The 23,417-nt window shown below is 34.7% G+C and overlaps 1 protein-coding gene across 2 annotated transcripts in view; it reads left to right on the plus strand.

Annotated features, from left to right (window-relative positions):
* The window catches only part of LRP6 (LDL receptor related protein 6), a 169,520-nt gene that overhangs the window by 77,172 nt on the left and 68,931 nt on the right, over positions 1-23,417 (plus strand). For both annotated transcript variants that reach the window (XM_045073353.1, XM_045073354.1), the window contains exons 4-7: positions 9,748-9,944; positions 11,703-11,834; positions 14,969-15,365; positions 16,464-16,635. In XM_045073353.1, the coding sequence (XP_044929288.1) occupies positions 9,748-9,944; positions 11,703-11,834; positions 14,969-15,365; positions 16,464-16,635 (898 nt within the window). The remainder of the gene's footprint in view (positions 1-9,747; positions 9,945-11,702; positions 11,835-14,968; positions 15,366-16,463; positions 16,636-23,417) is intronic.

The raw sequence follows: 23,417 nt of genomic DNA on the forward strand, positions 1-23,417 counted from the left end.
AGAGAAAAGCTCTCAGCTCTCTGCTGAGCAGAGAGCCCTATGCGGAACTCGATCCCAGGACCGTGCGATCATGACCCGAGCCGAAGGCAGCGGCTTAACCCACTGAGCCACCCAGGCGCCCCTGCCCATTTTTAAATTAATGCATTTTTCGTAGTTTTAAGAATCTCATTGTATTCTGGAAACACTTTTTTGATTACATATATGATTTAGAAATAATTGCTTTTCAAATTGCAGCTTTTGTTTTCATTTTCTTATTGGTGTGTTTTGAAGCACAGAAGTTTTTTATTTTGATAAAGTGTAATCCATTAGCTTTTTCTTTTGCTAAAAGAGTTTTTGATGTCTTTAGAAATCATTGCCTAACCCAAAGTCATGCAGATTTACAGCTTTGTTTTCTTTCTAAGAGTTTTATTGTTTTAACTCTTGCATTCAGATTTATGCTGCATTTTCTGTAGGGCATCTTACACTCTTATGTCAAATTTATTCTCAAGTATTTATTTAGTTATTTTTTTGTGGTGTTGTGGATGAATTATTAATTTCAATTTATGTATTCTTTTAAGATGCCACATCTAAATGAAATCATAGAATATTTGCCTTTCTCTGACTTATTTAATGTAGAATAATGTCCTCAAGGTCCATTCATGTTGTTGCAAATGACAAGATTTCCTTTTTTTGGGGGACTAGTTGAATAGTATTCTGTTGTACACACACACACACACACACATTTTCTTTATCCATCCATTTGTCTATAGACACTTAGGTTGTTTCCGTGTCTTGGCTTCTTTAAATAATGCTTAGTGAACATGGGTGTATAGATGATACCTTTTTGACATAGTGATTTCATGTTTCCTTCAGATATTTACTCAGAAGTTGAATTGCTGGATCATCTGATCCTATTTTTAATTTTTTGAGGAACTTCCATACTGTTTTCTGTAGTAGCTGTACCAATTTACATTCCCACCATCAGTGCACAGAGGTTACCTTTTCTCCACATTCTTGCCAGCATTTGCTATCTCATGGTGTTTTTTTTTTGTTTGTTTGTTTGTTTGTTTTTGTTTTTTTGGTTAATGTGTGCCTAGCCCTGTGGGCCCTGTGGAAAGGTCTACTGGGGCATCCGTGGTTGAGCTGATTTATCATTTTCCTTGTCCCCATAAGGAAACATCTGCCTCTTTTCCTCACTCTTTAGTATTTTCTATATTTAGAATCATGGCACTTATGAATTAATGACAGTTTTACTTCTTCCTTTCCAATCTAGATGCCTTCTCTTTGTGTTTGATAGTACTGATTAGAACTGTTACAGTGTTGAATAGAAGTCATCCTGCTTGATCCTGACTTTCGGGGAAATAATAATAATAAATTCATATTATAAAATTATATATAATTACATTACACATTATAATTATATATTAAATATATATTTGATATATTAAATATAAATAATATGTTTATATTTATATATTTGTTATTATTATTATTTTGCCATTGAGCATGATTTTAGCAGTAGGTTTTTTTGTAGACACTTTAATCAGGTTGAGAAAGTTTCCTTCTATTCCTAGTTTCTTCACAATTTGTACCATGACTGGATATTATATTTTGTCCAGTGCTTTTTCTACATCCACTGAAAGATCATGTGATTTACTTTTTATTTTTTATTTTTTGTGAACATGATGAATTACATTAATTGTTTTTAGTTGTTAAACCATTGTTACATTCTTGGGGAAAATTCCTTTTGGTCATGGTTTAGAATCCTTTTTAGATGTCCCTAGTTTCAGTTTGCTGACATTCTGTTGAGGATTTTTATGTCCTTATTCATTAGAGGTGTTAGTCTATAGTTGATTTTTCTTATTCTTTCTTTATCTGGCCTTGGTTATTAGTATAATACTAACCTCATGGAATGAGGTGGGAGGTTCTTCTTCCTCTGTTTTCTGGAAGAGTATGGGATCGATATTATTTCTGCTGCAATATTTAGTAGAAGTCATCAGTGAAGTTACCCAGGCCTGGGGATTTCTTTATGGGAAGATTTTAAATTATTAAGTCAACTTCTTTATTTGTTCTAAATCTTTAGGTTTTTAAAAATTTCTTCTTGAATCACTTTGGTTAACTCGTTTCTTTCTAAGAATATTTCCATTTCATCTAAGTTGGCATAAAGTTATTCATCATATCTTCTTATAGTGTAAGGTCAGTACTGACGCCCCTCTTATATTCATGATCTTATTCACAAATTTCCCAATTTACATCTTTTCTTTTTCGGGGAGCCCAGTCTACCTTAAAGATAGTCAGAGTTGTGGATCTTTTTATAGAATCCACATGCAGTTTTATTGACTCTTTTTCTCTACTGTTTTTTTGTTTTAATATCTCATTGATCACCACCTTAATATTTTAATTTTCTTTCTTATGCTAGCTTTGCATTTAGTTTGCTCTCCCTCCCCACTCCCAGTTTCTTAAGCTTACAGCTTAGTTTATTGAACAGGCACTTAAGGGGTAAATTTATAGAATTTACCCTAAGCACCGCTTTAGTGGTATCCTATATATTTTTTAATAAATGTTTTATTTGTTGTATTTTCATTTCCTTTTACCTGAAATACTTAAAAGAATTTCTTGTGATTTCTTCTTGGACTTTCTTATTGCTTATTGAGAAGACATTAAGGAAGAATTTAGAAAAATTTAGAATTTAGAAAATTCTCATTTATGGATTTCTCAAATTTTATTGTTGTTGGTTTATTAATGAATTTTGTAGTTCTCAGGAAATATACTTTATATGATTTAGTTTTTTTTTTTTTTTAAGATTTTATTTATTTAAATGAGAGAGAGTGTGTGCATGAGTGCCCTAGGATTGTGACCTGAGCCAAAGGCAGATGCCCCCGATTCAGTCTTTTAAAACGAATTGAGATTTATTCTGTGACCTAGAATGTGGTCTATCCTGGACTAAGTTCCATGCATATTTTGAAGAATGTATGTTTTATTACAGGATGAGAATTTTCTTTAGAGGCCAGTTTAAATTGGTTGATAATGTTCGGATTTCCATATCCTTGATGATGATGATGATGATGATTATTATTATCCATATCCTATGTCTAGTTCTTTTTTTTTTTAAGATTTTATTTTTAAGTAATCTCTATGCCCAATGTTGGGCTCAAACTTACAACCCTGAGATCAAGAGCTGCATGCTCTAGGTGCACCTAGGTGGCTGGCTCAGTCATTTAAGTGTCTGCCTTTGGCTCAGCTTGTGATTCTAGGGTCTGGGATCAAGCCCCACCCACATTGGCCTCCCTGCTCAGCAGGGTGTCTGCCTCTCCTCCTCTTTCTGCTTCACCCCCAACTTGTGTACTGTTTCTCAAATAAATAAATAAAATATATTTTTTTAAAGTTGCTTGCTCTATCAACTAAACCAGCTAGGCATCTCATTTCTGTCTAGTTGTTATATACCTCTGTGAAAGTAGGGTGTTGACATCTTGGACTACGTCTATCATAGTTTTCATTTCTGTCAGGTTTTTCTTCATTTGTTTGAGGCTCTGTTTTTTGTTTTGTTTGTTTTTGTATATGTTTATAGTAGTTTCTTCTTGATGATTGGAATCTTTGTATAAAATGTGCTTCTTTACCTCTTATATATTTTTTGTCTTAAAGTATATTTTGTCTGATAGAGTCACTCCGTCTCTCTTAATGGTTACTGTTTACAGTGACCTTTTACTCTCAGTTTGTATCTGTGAATATAAAATGTGTCTCTTGTAGACAGCATATAGTTGAATCTTGTTTTGTTTTACCTGGTCTAAAAATCTTTGTCTATACATAGGGAAGTGTTTTTTTTTTTTGAAAAGGAAAAACTGTCTATATTTAAGGTGCTCAACCTTTTAGGGTTTTTTTTTTTAATAGATTTTATTAATTTATTTGACCGAGAGAGTACACAAGCAGGGGGAGTGACAGGCAGAGGGAGAGGGAGAAGCAGGCTCCCCGCTGAGCAGAGAGCCCAGGACCTGGGATCATGACCTGAGCTAAAGGCAGAGAGAGAGGCTTACCCAACTGAGCCACTCAGGTGCCCCCAACATTTTGTCTTTTGATTGAAGTGTTTATTCACATTTAGTTTATTAATGATATGCTTGGGTTTACATCTGACATTTTGATGTTTGTTTTTTCATATCCATTTTTGGGATTTTTTTTTTTTTTTTGGTTCTTTTCTGCCTTCTTTTGTATTAAGTATTTTCTAATAAATAATTTCTTTGTTGATTTTTTAATTTAATTTTTTTTTCAAGAGTGGGAGAGAGAGTATGGAGGGGCAGAGGGAGAATAGAGACTCTTCAGAAGGACCCATGCCCAGCACAGACCCCATCTTGGGGCTCAAAATCACAACCCTGAGATATGTCCTGAACCGAAATTAAGACTCAGACACTTAACTGACTGCCACCCAGGCATCCCAATTTTTGAACTATATATATATATTTTTTAATTTTTTTTTAAAGATTTTTTAAAATTTATTTGACAGATCACAAGTAGGCAGAGAGACAGGCAGAGAGAGAGAGGAGGAGGCAGGCTCCCTGCCAAGCAGAGAGCCCGATGCGGGACTCGATCCCAGGACCCTGAGATCATGACCTGAGCCGAAGGCAGCGGCTTAACCCTCCTGAGCCACCCAGGCACCCCTCTTGAACTATATTTTTGAGAATAAAACAATTTTAGTGATTATTCTAAGAGTTACAATATGCATTTTGTTAAAATCAACTTTATATAAACTGAGTTACTTCCTATAAAGTATAGAAATTTTACTCTAGTGTTTCTCCATTCCCTCTCCCTTCCTTTTTGCTATGATTGTTATTTATTTACTTATTTATTTATTAAAGATTTTATTTATTTGACAGAGAGAGAGAGACAGCAAGAGAGGGAACACAAGCAGGGGGAGGAGGAGAGGGAGAAAAGGCTTCCCACTGAGCAGGGAACCTGATGTGAAACTCTATCCTAGGACCCTGGGATCATGACTGAGCTGAAGGCAGATGCTCAACTGACTGAGAGCGACCCAGGTGCTTGTAGGCTTTTTGTATTAAACTACATATTTGCTGATTCTGGTACTTCCTAATTCTCAGGTTACCACTCAGGTTACCATTTGGTCATATCCTTGCTCCAGTATAATTCTGCTCTCCCCTGTCCTTTGTATTTCATATCTTTTATTTTTAAATTTCTTCTCCTATTTCTTTTTGATCTTTAAAAATTTCTCCTTATGGATGCAGTGTACAGCATAATAACTGTAGTTAATACTGTTGCATGACATACAGGAAAGTTACTGAGAGTAAATCCCATGAATTCTCATCACAAAGAATATTTTTTAATTTTTTAAAATTTAAAATAAAAATTTTTTGATTTTTTTTTGAAGTTTCTACATGAGGTGATGAGTATTAGCTGAACCTATTGTGGTAATCATTTTATAACATATGCTAATCAAACCATCATCGTGTATGCCTTAAACTCAATACAGTGATGTATGTCAATCATTTCTCAGTAAAACTGAAAAAAAAATCACAAAAAAAGAAAAAAATTTTCATTTTCACTTTGTTTCCTTATTTGTGTGTTTATTGTGTCTTGTATTATTTCTACTTTAAACTACATTTCTGAAATGATTTATTCTTATTTTTCTTATTCTTTCATCAGTTCTGTCACCTCAGTTTTGAGGTTTTTAATTTTAATTTGTGTTACTCTTTTGTGTTAAAGTATTATTTTGCAATAGGTTATAAATTTTATTTGTTCAAGAGCCATATATTTCTGGCATATTTTAATTGTCTGTAGAGATAAGATTCTTCTCTTTATTTTTGGTTTTGTTTTGAATATTAACTTTTTAAATGGGATTTCCCTTAATACTTATTTTGTCGTACTTTCATATGTGATTGTATTTCTTGAACTCGTCAAAGAAGGCAGGGTGCATCATAACTTTTGTAATTTCACAGAACTCTCGTTTTGTGTGTGTGTGTGTTCTAAAAATGGCAGCTTGCTTTCTGATGTTTCCTGACTCTGATTCCTTCTCCCACTTTTTTTTTTTTACCTTATTTTTCCATTATCTTGCTTGTACCTGTCATTCTCATTTTTCATTCTACTCCCAGTAATTTATCCTCAGTTTGGGGCTTTGTCTGGAAGGGAGCCCTGGAATGTCAGCTTTGAGAGTTCACAGTGGGTTAAAATGCACTAGCCCCATTCAGTGCCAACCATGAATTCATTGTATTCAATCATTCTTGGAGTGGCCAGAACCCCTCCTAGTCAGCTGATGTTCTCATATTTGTTTGCCCTACTTTTCATTGTTACCTATCTTGTGTGTTTTCCTGTTCTTAGGTCTCTTGATGGCCCTGTTTTTTTTTTTTCTTCCTTTTTGATTCCTCCTGCAGATACTGATGCCACTCAGCTCTTATGGCTCTTGGTAGTTTGCCATACCTTTTTGGATTTTGGGTTTTGTGGTAATATTTTTTTACTTGGCTCTGTTGTGAACGTTGTCCATGGGTTTTGGTTTTGCTACCTGGTTGTTGTGTTTTCTTGTGGAGATTTTCAAACCTGTGCTGCTACCACTGGGAGCAGAGGTATATATATATATTATGTATTATAACAGCTTCACTACGATGAGGGAAGCTCCCTTCCAAAGTTAGGCTCACATGTCAGAATTAATGACAGTAGTGCTTTGGTATGACCAAACAAAGATTTATTACCCACACAGGTGGGGGAATTCTGAAACAGGGGCAGAGGACAGCGTTCTGGGAAGAGGTCCAGAAACAGAGAAAGTGAATTCAAGTGCACAGGTGTTCTGTAAAGGATAAGTCCAGTTGGTACAGAATTTGAGAGAGACACCCACCAAGCATGGAATATGAAAGAGGCAGCAAGTGGCTTATGTACTTGGGGGTATTGGTGGGATTGAGCCATATCAGTACACGGCTGAAAATGACAGACACGGGGAAGGGATGTTACTCAGAGGTTGTCAGCACTAAATCAAAGTATCAACAGCAGTCTCAGTTTCTTTTCTTTTGTCTTCATATTGGAGATCCATATTTTAACACCTCTTGTTGTGACATACTGCTGAAGAGCTGGGCTTTGATCTTTCTGCCATGTTTGTTTTTGGTATCCATGATCAACTCCTCCTTAAAGAAACAAGTTTTCAGGGAGAAACCAAGAGATGGGCCTACTTAGTAATCCTAACCAGAGAGATGAAAGATGAAGGCTATGTACAGTTATTTCCATTTTCAGGAACAAGTCACCATTGGTTGGATGAATCAATAAATGCCCAAAAAATATGTTAAGAATAAGGGATAACAGGGCGCCTGGGTGGCTCAGTGGGTTAAAGCCTTTGCCTTCAGCTCAGGTCATGATTCCAGGGTCCTGGGATCGAGCCCCACATTATCAGCTCTGTTAATTACATATATCATTTAAGATATTTAATTTTAGGGGTGCCTGGTTGGCTCAATTGGTTAAGCGTCTGCCTTTGGCTTACGTCATGATCTCAGGGTCCTGAGAATGAGTCGAGTCCCACATTGGGCTTCCCACTCAGTGGGAAGTCTACAGCTCTCTCTCTCTCTCAAATAAATAAAATATTTTTTAAAAATTTAATTTTATCAAGCATTTCCTGAGTACTGAGTGTCTAATCATCCCATTTAATTTGTGCACAGAGTTGTGTGAGATCTTGGGAATATAAATAAGCCAGAGTATAGTATTTACTTGATTCTAAAATGATATTGATTTTAAAAACTTTTTATTGATTTATAGACTAAAACAGGAAATGTACACCTCAGTTGTAAAATGTTACCCTATCTCAGAAATACTAAAATATTGAAAAAATGTATCCTAAAATTGAGGGATTATTCGTGAAATGTTTATTAAGTACCAGACATAATGCTAAATGCTTTTGCGTATATTATCATTTAAACTTTATAGTAACTCAGTGGGGATAGATTATTATTTTTCATTTATAGATAAAATAAAAATTAAATAATGTAAGTAATAAATGTCAGAGGGACATTGAACTCTGGTCTATCTGATTTCTTACTGATATATAAATGTTTTTAGTCAGTGTATAAAGTGTATATCTTTTATAAGTGTGTCTTTTAGGGAGGGATTTTGTTTTTACTGTTTGTTTTCCTGGATTTACTTCATAGGGTGAATTTTAACTTTTTATTTATTAATATATAAAGGACTTAGAGGGCTTTTTTTCTTCCCAAAGTTTTTCAAAGATTTTATTATGGAATTTGTAGTTCTTTAGGGTACTTAATGAAATTCTAAGTCATTTATTACTATTCTTCCTTTTCCAGTTGTGTAACTTCTTTCTTGGCAGCTTCTCAGAACTCTCTTACCATACCTAATTTTGATAGATTTTTAGTGTGAAATATGTAGACCTCATTAAATTTGGACTTAAACTATGATATTATTCCTATAATTAACATAACCACTTTGGTAAACTTAATAAAGCCGTTCATTTAAAAATTGGAAGAAACCACCTCAGAAGTTGACCTTGTGACAGTTCTTTTGGGGAAATGAAAAGGAAAAGTAATCTGCTACAGGAAAAAGAAGAAAAATGAGAGAAAATTGTGGTGACGTGGGCTGGCAGAGTAGGGATGAGTGTCTAAAATAGAAAATTTGTTTGGTAAGCCAGTCATGCTAATCTTGTATTCAGTTTTTTAAAAATCTGGCCTGAATTTAAAACACCTTAGGCTAGGACCATTCCATGTGCATAACAGATATTAACTCTGCCTAGATAAAAATTACCTCACTGCTCTTGAATTTAATTTTGTATGCTCGTGGTCTCTTCAGTATTTGAGATCATCAAGTAATGTCCAGGACCTTAAAAACTGGATTGTATTCCCTACAATATGTGATGTTGTTTCTTTCTCTTCGGTTGCTTATACTTTCCATTCCTCCCTCCCAGTCTGTCTATGAAAAGATTATATTTGACATTAGGTAAATATCAAAGAATTTTTTTTTCTTGAATGTTATTTTGGAGCAGAACATGATTTGTTTGTTATTCAGGAATATTTACTGATAACTCTCCATGACACTGCAAAGTTCTGTGGTTGAGCACTAATCAGGCTCTCTGCCTTTCCTTTCATATAGTATGGATTGCTTGTGAGATTTTTGGGTCTGTTTTGTCTCATGAACACAAGTGGCAGCACTTGGTGTTTGTTTTTTTGTTTTTGTTTTTGCTACCTGACTTGTGGAGGTTAAGTCACTATATAGCAGAAAGTAAGTAGAAGTGATCCTTTACTAGAGCTAGACTGGGGTTTGCAGAATGAGATCCACCAAAACACCTTTTTTAGCCTCAGGTATATGTTTTTACTTTCAGTTACCAAAACCATAGGAAATGATGGAAGAAACAGGCTCAGATTCTTTGTTTTTACACATCAAGAAGGGGAAAACCTATTGCAAATTTAAATTACTTCACAGTGCCAACTTCAAACCTGGGGATTTTTCTTTTTGTTCACCTAAGAACATGAATTTTATGGAAGAATGGAAGATGTGAGTCCAGAGATGGGAATTGACAGCAGTGCTAATACTTGAGCCTTCTCTCTGCTAGTTTGTAATGAACCTGGGGCCTGTTGCCAAGTACTTGGTTGGGAGTTTTGGACACTATGAAAATATATTCAGATTTATTATGTGGCTTATTTTTCATCGGTGTATTTGACCTTAAGATTTGTGTTACTTAGGATTTGTGTGTGTTATTGTGGAAAACAGGATGTTTTAATGGGCAGAATCAAGTTTTGATAAAATTTAGAAATGTTTGAGTTTTTCTGTTTTTGTTAATAGGCAGGCAGTGGTTAAAGGTTCCCTTCCACATCCCTTTGCCTTGACATTATTTGAGGACACATTGTACTGGACGGACTGGAATACACACTCCATTTTGGCTTGCAACAAGTACACTGGCGAGGGTCTGCGTGAAATCCATTCTAACATCTTCTCTCCCATGGATATACATGCCTTCAGCCAACAGAGGCAGCCAAATGGTAAGTGATCTTGGTTTTTAAATTGCAAGTTGGAATAGCTTTAGCACTCAGATGTCTGGCTTTAGTGAAGGCAGGAGCAGAGAGGTCATATCCAAAGGTAGTGGGAAGGAATTAAACATGGGGGAAATGTCAAAATGTAATTCAGGTTAAACAGCAGCCTAAGCCATTTGTAGTTTGTTTTCTATCACTATTGGCCACCTTAATTCCTTTGTTTGGATCTGGGGTTATGGTGGTTGAGAAGAGAGAAATAAAATAAGAAGCTGAGATAGCTAAGCTTATGTACAGATGCATTTCTTTATATTATTTCTCTCTAGTGTGTTTTGAAAAAGAAGCACTTTTTAAAAATAGAAACCTCTGTGACTCTAACTGGTGAATTTAAGTTCCTTAGGTTTCCTGATGAAATACCTGCTTAAACTTTTCTGTGCACATTCCCCTTCCAACCTTTCCCCCGCCCAACATTCCCCCGCCCCAACCTTTTTTCTTAGTTTTGCTTCTATTTTTGGTCAACCTATGCAGTGACTTGGACTTCGACTGCTGGCAACAATTTTTTATAAGAGAGGAGTAGAACTAGGTTTAAAAGGAATATGAGAATGTTAAGTGTTTGGCACTTGTATATAAATAAATGTCTGGCATGTGTCTAAGTATATTTCAGATTGTATTCCATAGCCAAAAATAAAGGGTATTTTGATTGTGCATTGCTTTGTATTAGCTCTGTCCATTTAGGGGGAGATAGTTAAATAATATATTATATTGGAATCTGATGATCATGAGTCCATAAAAATGTTTTAAAATATATGTGCTACCCTTTTTAACAAATGCTGTATGAATTTTTTATTATCATGGTTAGCCGTTAGGAGAGAATTTCCCTGTTTTTTTTGTTTTTAATGGCACTGTTGAACCTTTATGTTTTACTAGTTTCAAAATTTGCAGTCATCATTGCTTTACGTTTCATATTTGGTTGGTCTCCATCTTATGTTGTTCTTTTATGAATATTATTTAAATCCATCCCTTTCCATAGTTTTGACAAAAGTGCTAATTAATCTCTGCTTTTCTGTTTTTCCTCTTTTAATCAACCATGCCTATCCTTTCCAGTTAATCTTTCCAAAGTGGATTTTTTTACCATTCTAATTACCATCTTTGCTTTCAGTGCCATCCACCACAATTTGTTCCCATTCTCTCTGCTCACTCAGCTCTAGTTCTTATTAGTCAACAGAAATCTGAATATTTAGTTAGACTATTTGCCTTATTATTTTTCCCCGTGTATAGCCTTCAAGCTCTTACTCATACAGTTTTACCACATTTGAAATGTCCTCCTATCTTTCCTATCCTTCAGGGGTCCTGTCATGTCCTGTGTCCTCCATGAAAGTTTTCTTCTTTAATTCCTAGTGATTTACTTTCTATTTGACTCTATAGTTACTTACGGTCTGTCATGTGCAAGATAGCGCTTAGTTTCATTGTTTTGTATAATTTTCTAGCTTGTTAATTTTGGTGTACTGATTAGATTGTAAGCTCTTTTAGGGCGGGGGACTCCTGCTTTATTTCTTGTGTATTCCTCTTTGGGTACAGAATGCTAAGTCATTTCTCACTGATTAATTTCCTTCCTTGCAAATGGTTTGGTAGCCAAGCACCTGGATGACATTTGGTTGTAATTTCATTTATCACAGTTGCTCATGTTATGGTTGTTAACCTTTGTGTACCTAGAGAGAGGGAGGGCATCCATAATCATTGGTATTAATCAATGTGATTTATATTTGACAGCTACAAATCCATGTGGAATTGATAATGGTGGTTGTTCTCACTTGTGTTTGATGTCTCCAGTCAAACCTTTTTATCAGTGTGCTTGCCCAACTGGGGTCAAACTCCTGGAGAATGGAAAAACCTGCAAAGATGGTAAGAAGATGGTCTCCAAGAAGGAAAAAATTCAGATAACAACTGAAATTCTTTATGATTTATTTTATTTTTCTATAATAATTTCTGTAGGTTACAGTATTTGGGAGACTAGTTGCTTGATCTTTGTCGTCACAATCAATTATATAACGAGTTGTTTTGTGTTTTTAGGGCATCTCTTTAATACTGTTTTGTAAGTTATTTTAGCATTTTAACTAAATTTTTAATGTGCTATTTTTGAAGAAAATTAGGTGCTATTTCTTTTTTTATGAAATGTCAATCATTTATATCACATTGTGTTCTTGAAAATGAGTATTTTAAAATGAGAGATCTTAAGTAGGCAGAGACGCAGGCAGAAAGAGAAGAGGAAGCAGGCTACCTGCTGATCAGAGAGCCTGACGTGGGACTCAATTTCAGAACCCTAGGATTATGACCTGAGCCGAAGGCAGAGGCTTAACCCACTGAGCCACCCAGGTGCTCCCGAGTATTACTTCTCTTAAAAGGGGGGGGATATATATATATATATATATTTTTTTTTTAAGATTTTATTTATTTATTAGACAGAGATCACAGTAGGCAGAGAGGCAGGCAGAGAGAGAGAGAGAGGGGAAGCAGGCTCCCTGCTGAGCAGAGAGCCCGATGTGGGGCTTGATCCCAGGACCCCGAGATCATGACCTGAGCCGAAGGCAGCGGCTTAACCCACTGAGCCACCCAGACACCCAAAAGAATATATTTTTAACAGTAGGTAGTATTTGTAAATAAAGAACCTCTGCAAGGAAGCAGTGTTTATTAAACTTTCAACTATAATGACTTATCATGGGGTAGATATGTTTCTAAAAAATTATTGAATGATATTTTTAATTGCCTTTTAACAACTGAGATGTACTTTCAGAAGAAGAAAAAATATTCCATGTTCTGTTTTTAAAGCAACCTCTTTCTATACTTAACCACTGCCTCTTTCCCTTACTCTCTTAATTCCCTATAGAAAGAGGGCATATTGGAGAAATATGTTGACTTAGGACATTTCAGGGGACTTCTGATTTGGGAGTACACCTGTTCTTCTCTTTTTCTTCTTAATGAGAATGTTATTTTTCATTCTTACCTCTGTGGATCACTCTCTGGTCTTCTAGCCACCAGCAAGACCTGGTGAGAAAATTGTTGCATTTAGCAGTGGCTTCTTTATGTAACTGTGAAAAGCAGAAACCTTTATTTCAGAGTAGGTTACAGAGTTCCTGGCAAGGGGGTCAGGGAGTCAGAGGGATGGAATTGAGTTGGTGTACAGGATATTTGTCATGACTTGGCATTGATAAATTATCCTCCTAGTCAAAGGTGAAGCTGGCTGACTCTTGTCAGACAGTTTCCATGGCAAACAACAATTTGGTTTCAATTTAAAACAAAAGGTTTTTGTAATGTTTTTGTTTAAAAATGTAGCCTGACTAAAACAGAGGATTTATTTTAGCAATAGTGGTCTGACTACTGCCTCACATGTTTAACTAGTATTTTGAATTTTAGATGTGCATTTGGCATATAGTAGCTTCAAATTAACTATTCTGTTTTGATCACCTTGCTCAAATTAACAGCTTCACTTTCTATGACTTCTTTGTTTGCAGAGTTTTGGGACTGGCTCCTTTTGGTATTTAGCAGAGGCAGTGAATGGTACAGAGTTACTCCTGCTTGGTGCCTGCTATGGCATTCAGAACTGTATTTTCTCTGAGATCAAGTTCATTTATAATTAGTCCTTGAGTCAAAAAGCTGTTGTTGAGAGCTTTACTCTTCTTCTCAGTTTTTTCAACTGTAATTCCAGATTGATGTAAAGCTAAATGCCAGTATTTTCTTTTAGTCTCACTTCTTTGGGAATCTTTTTTCACTCTTCAGATGTCAGCTTCCTTATTATCTTTTATAATAGCTGATTTTACTGGTGCTGTACTTGAACAATTAAAAAATCAAAACAAACAAAAGATTGAGCTTAACGTCCTCATCCTCAGCTGTGTTTTTATTCAATACTACTTCGAGTTAAAAACATTTCATAAATAAATCTGACTTAAAACTCGGTGAAATAAAAATTTGAAAATGTTTCTTTTCTGGGTACCTGGGTGGCTCGGTTAAGTGACTGACTTCAGCTCAAGTCATGATTCCAGAGTTCGAGTCCTGCATCAGGCTCTCAGCTCCATAGGGAGTCTGCTTCTCCCTCTGACCTTCTCCCCTCTCATGCTATCTATCTCACTGTCTCTCTCTCAAATAAATAAATAAAATCTTGAAAAAAAAGTGTTTCTTTTCTAATGACAGTAATAATATATTAGCTAATATTTACCAAATACTTATATGTTCAGTATATTCCTGAATTTTACATGGATCTTATTTAATCTTCAGAGCAATCCTTGAAATACAGCTGAAGAAACTAGGTTTAGAGAGATGAAGTTTTGCCTAAGTTTGTATAGGAACTTGAATCCACCAGTTCTGTCAGATCCACAACTCTTACTCTTAAGTAGTATGACATTTAAGTGTTTCCCTCTCTTTGCTGCTTCTTTTTCCTTTACCATAGCTCTCTCTGTCATTAATTATGTCAGGCATTGCCTTATAGGTCTCTTTGTTAAGACAGCTTAACTGAAATACAATTTACATGCTATAAATTTCAGTCATTTCAAGTATACAATTCAGTGGTTTTTGACTAATTTATAGTTGTGAAACCATCACAATCCAGTTTTAGAACACTCTCATCAAACACAAAAGATCTTTGTCTTGGATTCATTACCTTTGTGAACATACTTCTCAAACAAAGGATCTATATCCTATTTCTCCTTCTTCCTTTAATATTTAGCTATTCAACCTCTTAGTCATTACCTAGGCACTCTTCATCATACCTTTAAGTAACTATTATTAATTCCAGGGACTACATAACGAATGAACCTAAGAAAGAATCAGAACTTGATTTGAGGAACTGAGCCATTATAGAGGTTGACCTCATAGTCAAGCTCTGTGTCACTTTCCACTTCTACCCAAAATGGACCCCAAGTATTCATTTATACTCCTTTACTTTTCATTCCTGAAGAAGTTCTACATTCTTTATTTAGAGTTTTATTTAAATTTTGCCTGTGGGTTTCGATTTTTTCTTCATTTATCTCACTTTATTGTTCTAGGTGCCACTGAATTACTGCTTTTAGCACGAAGGACAGACTTGAGACGCATTTCTTTGGATACACCAGATTTCACAGACATTGTTTTGCAATTAGAAGACATCCGTCATGCCATTGCCATAGATTATGATCCTGTGGAAGGCTATATATACTGGACTGATGATGAAGTGAGGGCCATTCGCCGCTCATTCATAGATGGATCTGGCAGTCAGTTTGTGGTCACCGCTCAAATTGCGCATCCTGATGGCATTGCTGTTGACTGGGTTGCCAGAAATCTTTATTGGACAGACACTGGCACTGATCGGATAGAAGTGACAAGGCTGAATGGGACCATGAGGAAGATCTTGATTTCAGAGGACTTAGAGGAACCCCGGGCTATTGTGTTAGATCCCATGGTTGGGTAAGAAGCTCTGCTGATAGAAAACTTTGTCTGGTGTTTCTGTTTTCTACAGGTTCCTAAAAGCATTGAGAAAAACAATATGAAGTATGTGTTGTTTTTCAATAAACATTTTTAGAGCATAGTGATTAGAATAAAATCTCAAGTTAAAGAATTGCTAGGATTTTTTCCTTGAATGTTTTGAATACTTTTCCTTTCTAAATTAAGTCAATGCTTGCTGATTTGGGGTGTTGGCTACACATTTTGCTGAGGTTGCATCATGATCATGAAAAATATGGAAAGAAAATGTTTTCAGAACTTCCCCTAGAAGATTTAATTTCGTCCCATTTTTGGTACTTCTAGAATGATATGGTATATTCCAAGATACATGAATGACTTGATTTTTTTTTTTTTGGTCATAGCACCCTGGCCACAGTGTAGGGAAACACAGCTTTCTATATACTCACTAATGTTATTTGTTACTATGAGATTCATTCTAAAGGTGAGTATAGTGACACATTATTATACGTTAGTGTATATCAATGCCTTGGAGCCACGTAAACTCCCAGGAACCACAGCAATTACTTGGCACTACTGAAGGAGTTAACATACTGGTTGGTTAGTTTGTCATCTGAATATCACTATTGGGATAGCCTTTTTATGTCAGGTGAGAAGCCAGCAAGAAAAAAAGATGACTGAGGTGTCTGGCTGGCTCAGTCAGGAAAGCATGCAACTTCTGATCTTGGGGTTGTGAGTTCAAGCCCCATGTTGGGTATAGAGATTACTTAAATAAATAAAAAGTTTAGAAAAAAGAAAAAGATGATTGTTAGTGGAAAGGAGCACAAAATATTTTGAAGAAACATAACTAAAAATAGAACTCATTATTGGAAGACATTTTTATGATCATTTCTGGAAAACACTGATCTGAAAATTTCCTATAAGGATGATATACTATTATGTCTGTGTTAAACATAAATTTTGAGTATGTTTAAGTCCTTTTTTTTTTCCTTCTACGGCGTTAACTGATACCAGTGTAATATGAGGGGTGGACCTTACCTTTAGAATGTCTGAAAGTTACAGTTTATTATCTGTTTTTAGCTCATTTTTTGTATACTTCCATAGGTATATGTATTGGACTGACTGGGGAGAAATTCCGAAAATTGAGCGAGCAGCTCTGGATGGTTCCGACCGAGTAGTGTTGGTTAACACTTCTCTTGGTTGGCCAAATGGTTTAGCCTTGGATTATGATGAAGGCAAAATATACTGGGGAGATGCCAAAACAGACAAAATTGAGGTTTGTTCTTGCTTTTTCATTTTAAAACCAGTTTTATAATGGTTTTTAAGTTGATGTTAATTTGATACAGATCTTATTGCCTCTTGTTTGGGGTGCGAGAGATACCTTTTACAGAAATTTTATTCAACTTTAAGAATGCTAGGGATTATGTATTCTTCTTCCACTGAACTCTAAGATTTCTGAGCTCTCTACTGGCATGAGAAATCGATATTCCTCTATTTCTAGCCCTAAAAGCTTATGTGAGTGATTTTCCTTATTATGGATAAAGCCACTGTATGAATTTCCTAGGGACAGTTTCTGCACAAATCAAATATTATATAAGACCTATACTGGAAGAGCTGTTATTTCTGTCAGGAGAACAAAGCCCATATGTGTATATATAACTTTTGCTGTTAGTAGTGTTGGAAACAGGTGGTGGCATATATTAAGTATTAAGGTGGTTACATGCAAACAATTTTTAAATTGACTTATGAGCTGTGTAGGAAAAAGATTAATTAACTAGAACTTGGGGGAAAATATTTACCATATGGTAGAATTAAGTTGTGGCAATCAGAATAGAATTCTGGTAGAAAAGCCAGTGGTGAATCACAAACCAGTGGTTTTTCACAATGTTTTGTAGATGGCATATACCTTGATGTTGAATGTGAGCTCTGAATTTCACAACTTTGAGTTGGGCTATGCTCGAGGTCCTATGGATCATGTACTTAAAACAGTTTCTTGTACAGTATTTCTTTGGGGGATGCATGACCTCTCGTGTAAGGAGTGACTTGGAATGGCTATTCAGAGCCATAGCACTTATCTCCTAACATAGATAATTGGGGCTCCAGAGCCATTATTTTAGAAAGGTAATCCTTAGGAGTGCCAGAGACTCTGAGGGAAAAATAAAGGGCCTTCTTTTTCAGAATGGAAACTTGGAATAGAAAAACCCATTCGTATTTCACAAGGCTCAAATACTAAAAACTGCATTACTTATTTGTGCAGCTGGTTTGCATTAATAGAAAATTTTGCATAGACTTGAGTATATAAATTTTCTCCCTCTTAGTGTTTCGCTGCCCCCTCCTTAAATCCACCTTAGTGTTTGAATCTTTAGCAGCTTTGAGTGTGGTGCTAATGAAATGAAAGTTATGGGCTCTCTTTATTTATTTATTTATTTATTTATTTTTTAGATAGGGTGTTAGCTTCCTACTTGGGTCAGCCTGACTATAAATTGCACACCCATTTCTAAGCAGTTCACAGATGTGTATTGTAATACCATACATGAGAGTGTAGGTATTACTACTCTTAGAAAAACAGTTTAAAGCTCATGTGTCCTACAAGAGTGTTTGTACATAAGGGAAGAATACTTGATTTATTATTTTTTAGGAATTTAAAAAATTCTGTTGTTGGTATCTTTTTAAGCTTACTATGACTGATTGATTAGATTGTAAATAAGACATTTGTTTCTTACTTGGTGTTTTTCAGGTCTTATTTCCCACACTTCAGGTTACTTTTAGTATTTAGATATAGAAATTTATTCAAAATCATGAATAGTTTAGGATGATTTAGGTAGAGAACTGAGAATTTTTGGAGGTTCTGAGTGACAGTGTTTGGAAATAAGAATGAATCCTATTATATAACAAAATATAATATTGATTAAATAGGACTTGTTTTCTTGGTCTGCAGTGCCATAGATCTTAAAATTAGCATTCATTCTGACCTGTTCTGTCTTCTAGAGCTATATACATGTGTATGCAGTGGTATCATTTCCTTCCTCACTTCCTTTTTGCCTTCTTCCTTCACTGGTACCAGCATCCTTAAAAGCCTGCCTTTCTCATCTATTTCTCCTCTTCCAGGTTTGCTCTGTGTCCTTTTTGACAGATTATTTGGTGTTAGTGGTACATCTATCTCCACCAGATTATACATACAAAGACCTCCCTTATACTTTGCCCTGGAGATTCTGATGAAGTTTCTCTAATGGAGCATCAATGCTTTTGTCATTTTCTTTTCATAGGCACATCTGGGAAGTAGAGAGTAGGTGTTATTATTTATTCTCTTAATTTATGATGATGTGTAAAATTTCTGGTATACAGCATATTAAGGAAAGAGCACAGCTCTTCATCTAAATTAATCTTGCATAATTAGAGGGAAAAAAACCGTTAGTTTCTCTTTCTGAAACTGTTGATGATTATAGGAGCAACTGCCACAACCAACTTTTCATCTCCCTTTACCCGATTCTAGGTTGAATATAGTGAACTTGAAAACTTTTGGAAAAATATATAATTTTTTAAATGCTTCTCTTTCTAAAGCCATTATTTGCTAACCTTTTAGTATGTAGCAGGTGATCCTATCTACTGATCTTATCCTGGTCTAGGTGATATGCTTCCCAACTTTTTGGTAAAGCTGTTTTTTCCTGGGACCCTAAGAAAATATTAAATAATAGTTGTAGAGCCTTGTTCTCTTATGAAAGACTTTGAATTTACTTGGGATGAGACTCTATGAGTTTATAGTACATTTGAAAAGAAAAGATTGTGATTTGGTAAAGTTTTACATACTGATATAAGGCATAGGAAACTCTTCATTTTAATTGGGTCTTATGGGGAGAGCTCAGAATGTTCATCCACCTGTGCTCTCTGTACCTTCAGATCAGGTTCTCTCTCTCTTTTCTGCAAGTGGTGATATAACAGATGCTGGATATATTGGAGAGCTATGGGTTTCAGGTTTGGTTTTTATTGTGCAGAGTTGCAGAAAGAACATAAAGGTTTGTCTCGGATTTAAACGAGCTTCTGCAAAGAGAGATGGTACACAGGGAATTGCTAATGATACCACATTTTTAAAAAGATAGTCATAATATTGGCTGGTGCTTTAATACAAGAAAGTGTTAGGGGGACCTGGGTGGCACAGTTGGTTGGGCATCCTACTCTTGGTTTTGGCTTGGGTTGTGGTCTCAGGGTCATGGGATTGAGCCTGTGTTGGGCTCCATGTTGAGCAGGGAGTCTGCTTGGGACTCTCCCCTGCTCTCCTGCTCTCTCTTTCTAAAATAAATAAATCTTTAAAAAAAAGAGAGAGAGAGAGAATGTGTCTGTGAGGATAAATCTGATTTTTCTACCTGTTAGCTGATAGTGACCACATATCTGTAGATGTTATATAAAAGTTGCATGCTGGTACTTGTTTATGCTTATTCATTATGCTAAAATCATTTCATCACCTTTTACAAACAAGCGTCTTGTTTACTTGTCTGCACTGAACTCCCTTTCACCCCCCACCCCTAGGCCCACCCAAGTGTTACTATAGTATTCTAGGGCTTCCTTATGTAATACTAAAGCATTAGCAGAAAGGATCATGTCTGTTTTTCTGATTGGACATTCCTCAAATAAGCCTTTATTTCTTTTTTATAAGACCCTTCAGTAGGCAGAAGCACATTGTGTCTTAACATTCGTATTTTTCTTGGTCAGGTTTCACTGCCAAAAACATCTATAGCACTGAGGGTATGTAGTACTGCTTTTCAGTAGTAGAGACATATCATTAATAATTTATAAGTTTAAAACATTTTGTTGCCATTATATAAAATTAAGAATGTTTACATTAGCTTGGGGTTTTTTTTTTTGTTTTGAGGATGCTTTTCTCATTATATACAACTTACTGGTTGAAAAAATTAATCACTGTGCTTTGAATCACTGGTTTTATTGAAATGATGTCAGTTAAATTATTCTCACAATGTATTTTTTTATTATATGCTTTTTATTTCATTTTTCCTTCTTTGATTTTTGAGCTTCTGACAAACACAACAATGCCTACTAATTATAGATAAAAAGAGATGTCTTACCTAATTTATGGGCATGTAGATTTGTTTTTAGTCTTTTACTACAAATTTCCCTGCTTTAGAGAAATATAATGTCCATAGGTAGTTTGTCCAAATTTAATTATACCTGGCACAACTTTGGGAAACAAATTATTAGGGCCTTAAGTACGAAGAAATTTTGAATAAAGAGGGTATTATTGTTTAGGATGTTTGCTGAAAACTTGATAGTTGGTGAATGATTTATTTCATATTCTAAGCCTGAAATTACAGGACTACATTTTCCCCATGTGACAACTTCCTCTGTTTTATCAATATGCTAATTTGTTTTCCAAGTATTCAGGTTTCTTTGTAATTTCTTTGTCTGGCATCTTTAGCCTGTGTATTGTGAAAGTCTGTTAAAGTACACAAGGGCCCATTATGATTTTTCTTAATCGTTTGTTTCTAAGATTAATTCTTCCTTAAAAAATTAATATAATCATCTGCTGTTGAGATCAAGCTCTTTTGATTATATGACAAGTACCAACAAGTACTTCCTTTTGAATCTTTGCCAGTTTAAAACATTCAGTGCTCCTTAAAATTGATTTTATTTTCAATTTTAGGGAAATATTCAAGATAATGAGCCTAAATACCTGAATCTTTGCCCATTTCTACTCCTTTCTAACACTATATGAATGTATATTTTTCCCCGTTTGTTCCTGGCATATTATAACTGAAGAATGATATTGATAAAACACCATCATTAGATTCCTCAGCTCAACAGAATACCTGGATTAGCAGCTTATATTCATTGAGATGTAAACATGGTGCTATCCTTTTATATCATCTTGCATCTGTTTGGAGTTATTTTATGATAACATATTTTTGAATTCCTATTTGAAAGTTACCTTTTGATGTACAATTTAAGCAACATTATTTAACTTGTTATAATCTACAGCAGCCAAAGTAGTACATCATCTAATTATATGTCCTGTTGTCTCATTATCCACTCTACTGTGTCTGGCTCTAAAAAAATTATTACACATATATAATGAGAGAAACTTGCTTGATGATGATTATAATCATGCTTTCCTGAAATGCCACAACAAACTCTTAGAGCCTCACCAAACAAGATGCTTTGCCTCACTTAGTAGTTAGTGTAGTTTTATCTATGTAAATTAGGAAATTTTCATGCATGTTATTTTAGGGACAAAGTTTGAACTTGCTCTTGGATCGTTTTTAAAATGTTCTGTTGTTAACCTTCTTCTCATGTTTTAGCATAAAACTATAATATGTGTGGAGATATTTTTCATTTCAATTTTCCTTTTTTGTTTCTTTGGTTTTTGTACTCCTGAAGTAAAGGAGTGCTGATTTTAATGTCCTACTTTCTTAAAAAGAGAAGTTAGCTTCTTTACAATTGGTAACGGTGTTTAGCTGTTATGAGTGGTAATTAATCTCTAGATCTTTATTGAAACATTTTGTAATAGTGCACCCTGACCTTAATTCTTGTTTGATTTTTCATTTAACTGAGCGACCTTAGATAATTCACATAACAATCTGGTCTTTGTATTTTGACCAGTAAGATCATTTAAACCAGATGATCTTTAGGTTTCTTCGCATTGTTACATTTTCCAGTGTTTCTTGGTACTAACTGCATTATTTTAGATTACGAACAAATAACACATTTGCCTTGGAAGAGTTCCTTAAAGGAAATTTATACTCAGGTGACATGAATATTTTCTTTTTTCTTTAAAACTTTCCTTATCTACAGTGCATTGAATCACTATTAACTAAAGAAAACTTGCCTATTAGGGGTTCAAAATCTTTAGTATTTCAATTTTCCTGAAAGCAACTTCTCCTTGTAATATTTGTTTATATTCTCTATTGACCTATATACAAGCTATTCCATTATTAACATGCTTGGGAAGTTTAAATAAATGTTTAAAGCTGTTGTTTGAAATTAGCCAAACACGTAAATGTTTTGTATTATTGGAGTCCGTGTAAAACATTATTTTTTGAGAGGTTTTTTCTCTGTAGGTAGCAAACTATTATATTTTTCAGGGCTCATAGAGATTTTATTTTTACTGATTTTTAAAGGGTTTGGAAGGGGTAGGCAGTCAAATACTGGTAAAGACCACAATTCGGGGACTTCTTAGGAGGGAATTAACAAAACTCTGAGCAGTTAAAAGTGACAAGTATTTTTAACTTCCTACTTAAATTTAAAATTCTCACTAGCTATTTAAAGATCTTGTGTAATAGTTAAGTTAGCCAAAATGAAGAAAGGCTTCTCCTTTATTTTTTTTTTCTTTTTTTCTTTTTGGCATTTTAAATGTAGTTTACAATTTAAAAATTAGACCTTCTAAGAATATTACAAGGCAGGCCCTGTGATTTTTTTTTTTGTTGAACTCATAGATTTCCCAAGCTATTCATTCATTGTACTATAATTTTTTGTTGTTTTTAGATTTGATCTGAAATAACAAAATCTTGGAGAAGGATTAGACTTCCTTTGGTTATAGTTAGATTTTTGTAGACTGTTATTTGTTTAGTATTTCATTTATAATTAGGAGCTTCTGAAATTTTCCAGGCTTCTAGAGTTTCTAAGTAAGAATGAAATTAGAGGCTTTATGCAATTAATATCACCCCTATTCAGAGATTTTTTGTTTTGTTGTTCATTTATTTTTGATTTTGGGTTAACTAATGACTTGGCTTTTATATTTGGTTGCGATTTATAATATTGCTTTTATGTTTTAGCTGCAGTGTTACTCTTAAAATATGAAAAAACCCCTCCTATGCCATAATGGATTTCATTAGTTTCGAGAGAGTAAGTAAACAGTGTTTCATGGGTTTTCAAAATTGTTTTTGCATTAAAAAACCGTTTTTAGTTCTCATAAAATTAACTATGGTTTATATAATGCCTACAGAAACAGTAGTTCTTTCTGCCCCAGGTTTCTCTTCCTAAAATTCAGCATTCTTTGGCGCTTTTTGTTTAATTTGCTTCTTTTATTTGCCTGAGGTCATAAACTTCCTG

The sequence above is a fragment of the Mustela putorius genome, unplaced genomic scaffold, assembly GCF_011764305.1.
Source record: "Mustela putorius furo isolate JIRA1106 unplaced genomic scaffold, ASM1176430v1.1 tig00537227_pilon_pilon_pilon, whole genome shotgun sequence".
NCBI classification, from domain to species: Eukaryota; Metazoa; Chordata; class Mammalia; order Carnivora; family Mustelidae; genus Mustela; species Mustela putorius.